The sequence below is a fragment of the Zychaea mexicana genome (genome assembly GCF_025766255.1).
Source record: "Zychaea mexicana strain RSA 1403 chromosome Unknown BDB00scaffold_158, whole genome shotgun sequence".
In the NCBI taxonomy this organism is placed as follows: Eukaryota; Fungi; Mucoromycota; class Mucoromycetes; order Mucorales; family Lichtheimiaceae; genus Zychaea; species Zychaea mexicana.
Window position 1 is genome coordinate 59,263 of NW_026516821.1, and position 2,556 is coordinate 61,818.

At 40.3% G+C, this 2,556-nt stretch overlaps 1 protein-coding gene across 1 annotated transcript; it reads right to left on the reverse strand.

Annotated features, from left to right (window-relative positions):
- Nucleotides 1-869: 869 nt before the first annotated feature.
- On the reverse strand, nt 870-2,310 carry BDB00DRAFT_857093 (uncharacterized protein; the record flags this gene model as incomplete). Its single annotated transcript, XM_053125803.1, is given in 6 exon segments — nt 870-989; nt 1,005-1,413; nt 1,467-1,506; nt 1,573-1,740; nt 1,878-1,893; nt 2,135-2,310. Coding segments are annotated over 5 exon segments (753 nt in total), but the record flags the coding sequence as incomplete, so codon positions are not given.
- Nucleotides 2,311-2,556: the final 246 nt, after the last annotated feature.

Below are 2,556 nucleotides of genomic sequence, written 5' to 3' on the forward strand. Positions count from 1 at the left end.
GAAATACATCGTGCGTGCTATCGTCCTAGATCTTCTCGCAGTGCGTAACATTATAATTTGGCAACTACAGTGACGATGAAGCGCTGTGTAAAGACGAAGACTTATATCACGTAACGTGATATGTGGAATATTCCGTGCATATCTATTTAGTAGTCTTTTCAAATTCTCGTTTAATGAATTGCTGCTTGCAGAGCAAAATGGCGCGCCATCAGGAACGTTTAGCTAGATTGTCGAATTTGTCATGGCTTCTTGTTATTGTGACTAAAATGCGCGTGTGATCTTTAAGACTTGCTATTTCTGTTATTACAGCTTCTCATTTAGTGGTGTACTATGCTGCTACTGTATTATGTTTGCCAGATATAAGAATATACAGATGATCGTGCTTGCATGTTGCTATTTTCATTAGTATAACGTGACAGTATTGTCAGCATATCTAGCACTTGTCCCCCACTGCTCTCGTGCCCTCTTTGTCCCTTCTGGTCTTATGTCCCGGTACACACCGCAATACAAATGCTAGAAAGGGAGGTTGTATTTATTAGTCGGCACTTTGAATAAAGAAATGCAGTGAGACCTTAGGCTGCCCTACAAAATAAAAGTATTTTCAGCGTGTATGCGATTAATGACCGCATTCTTTGGACGATAATATCATATGTATATTACCCCTTGTACACAGCTGCTTTTAAGAGGATGCAAAATAGTAGTCCCTTTTGGGATCACACACGTCAGGCCCTGCACCTTTCAGAGGTCTGTGATGTAACTTAGTATATGAGTATACTTATCACGGCGCGTGTACTAGAGTGGTGTAATGAATGTGAATGTACCGCGTCACTCTTTAAGCTATAAGTACTTTTAGCGTTAAGACAACGAAACTATAAAGACAATGTGGGTGTAAAATCCACGGTATAAAACGATAAATATAAGAGAAACATGGGATTTCCAGCATTAGAAGTAAGACAATAGAGAGAAACGTGAAAATCAGGAATGAATGCCTGATTTCGATATACTTCATCATGCGAACAGAGAACCCCGACGAAGGCTGTCACAACGCTGCGGCGGTTTCGATGGTGACAATTTAAGTGTGGGCTTGTCTCAGAAGCAAAGGTTCCAATAGCGACGTCGAACAAGTGCATGCCAAAATGGCGAACAATAACTTTGAACAAATCACCGAATGTAAGCTGGAAATGCGTATGGAAGCTGGAATATACATAGTACTGAATGTGTGCTCTAGATTTTGATGCGTATGTCGCGAAAGCAAAAGGCGTCGTGTCTTTGAAATCCTTCATCGAGGAAAATTCAGACATAATTGACAAGTTTTCGCGTGGAGAGGATGTTGATGTAAGAAGGTTCTGGAACAGCAAGTTTACGGAGTTAGTTACGGAGAGGGGAATCAAGGTGTGTACGAATATTTTCGTTCTAGTTTTCTTTCGTCAGTGTATTCCGAGTTGCTGAACAGGAAGTTTTAGAACTTCAGAAAGGACCAGCCGGACTGGGATGCGGTGCGCTCACCTTTTAAGGTAATCTATATTTCGTGTGATGTCAAAAAGAATCTCATAGGTTAAGTTGCTATGTTACAGAAAGCTCTGCCAAAAAGCCGCAAAAGGGCCTCATCGTCTTCATCAATATCATCAGCTACAGCATCATCATCATCTTCTTCCCCGTCCTCTTTGCCACGACAGTGCGAGAGCAGCAACAGCAATAGCGTGAAATCAAGTACGGAGAGTACCACCAAAAGAGTAAGTACTAAGCAATAAGAGTAATCATATACATGTGCAGGGGTGCCAGTGAGTGGTGAGTGTATATATACGTTCAAAAGTATGTGTACTTAATAAAATTTTCTTCAAATTAGCGGAAGAAGATTACGATTGCGCTGACCGAACACGTCGAGCCTGTAGTACTGCATGAAAGTACTGATAAGGTAATGCGACTGTCAGTAAATTTATGTGATTGATATTAACCAGCTCGTTATAGTGGGTAGTCGGAGAGGTGCCAGTTACAGAAACGCTTCTTGAGTACCGTGATCTAAGCATCGAGAAAGCCAAAGAAGGAATGTTGGATGCGTACCAGGAGGAAATGTAAGTGTATTATCATCTATGAGGGCTTTAAACATATGACTAATATACTTGATTTCCACTAGGTCAATCAATGGCATCTTCTTGATCGATGGTCTAGAAAGCGTGTATCCAAGCTCATCGCTTGAATATGGTTTTGACGAGCAGACGTAGGAGCTGATGGTGGAAGAGTGCAATGGCCGATATCCTGTTGAAGAGCTATCAGATTCAGTTATCAAAGCATTAAGTCAATTCGAAAAGGTGCAATTTTATATAGAATGTAATCTTGTCGAGAAAAATGCTCTAATTGACTGATGATATATTTTAGGCTGCTCATAAAAATCTTAACTCCTGCAGCGCAATCGCTGACAAAGTCGACTCAACCTTCATCAAAGAATCGCTTATAAACATATATGTTGCTGATTTTAAAGGTTTCTAATTACATTTATGAGTACGTACATATCGTTAATTTATACATATAATACCAGAATATCAGCGTATTCTCCAG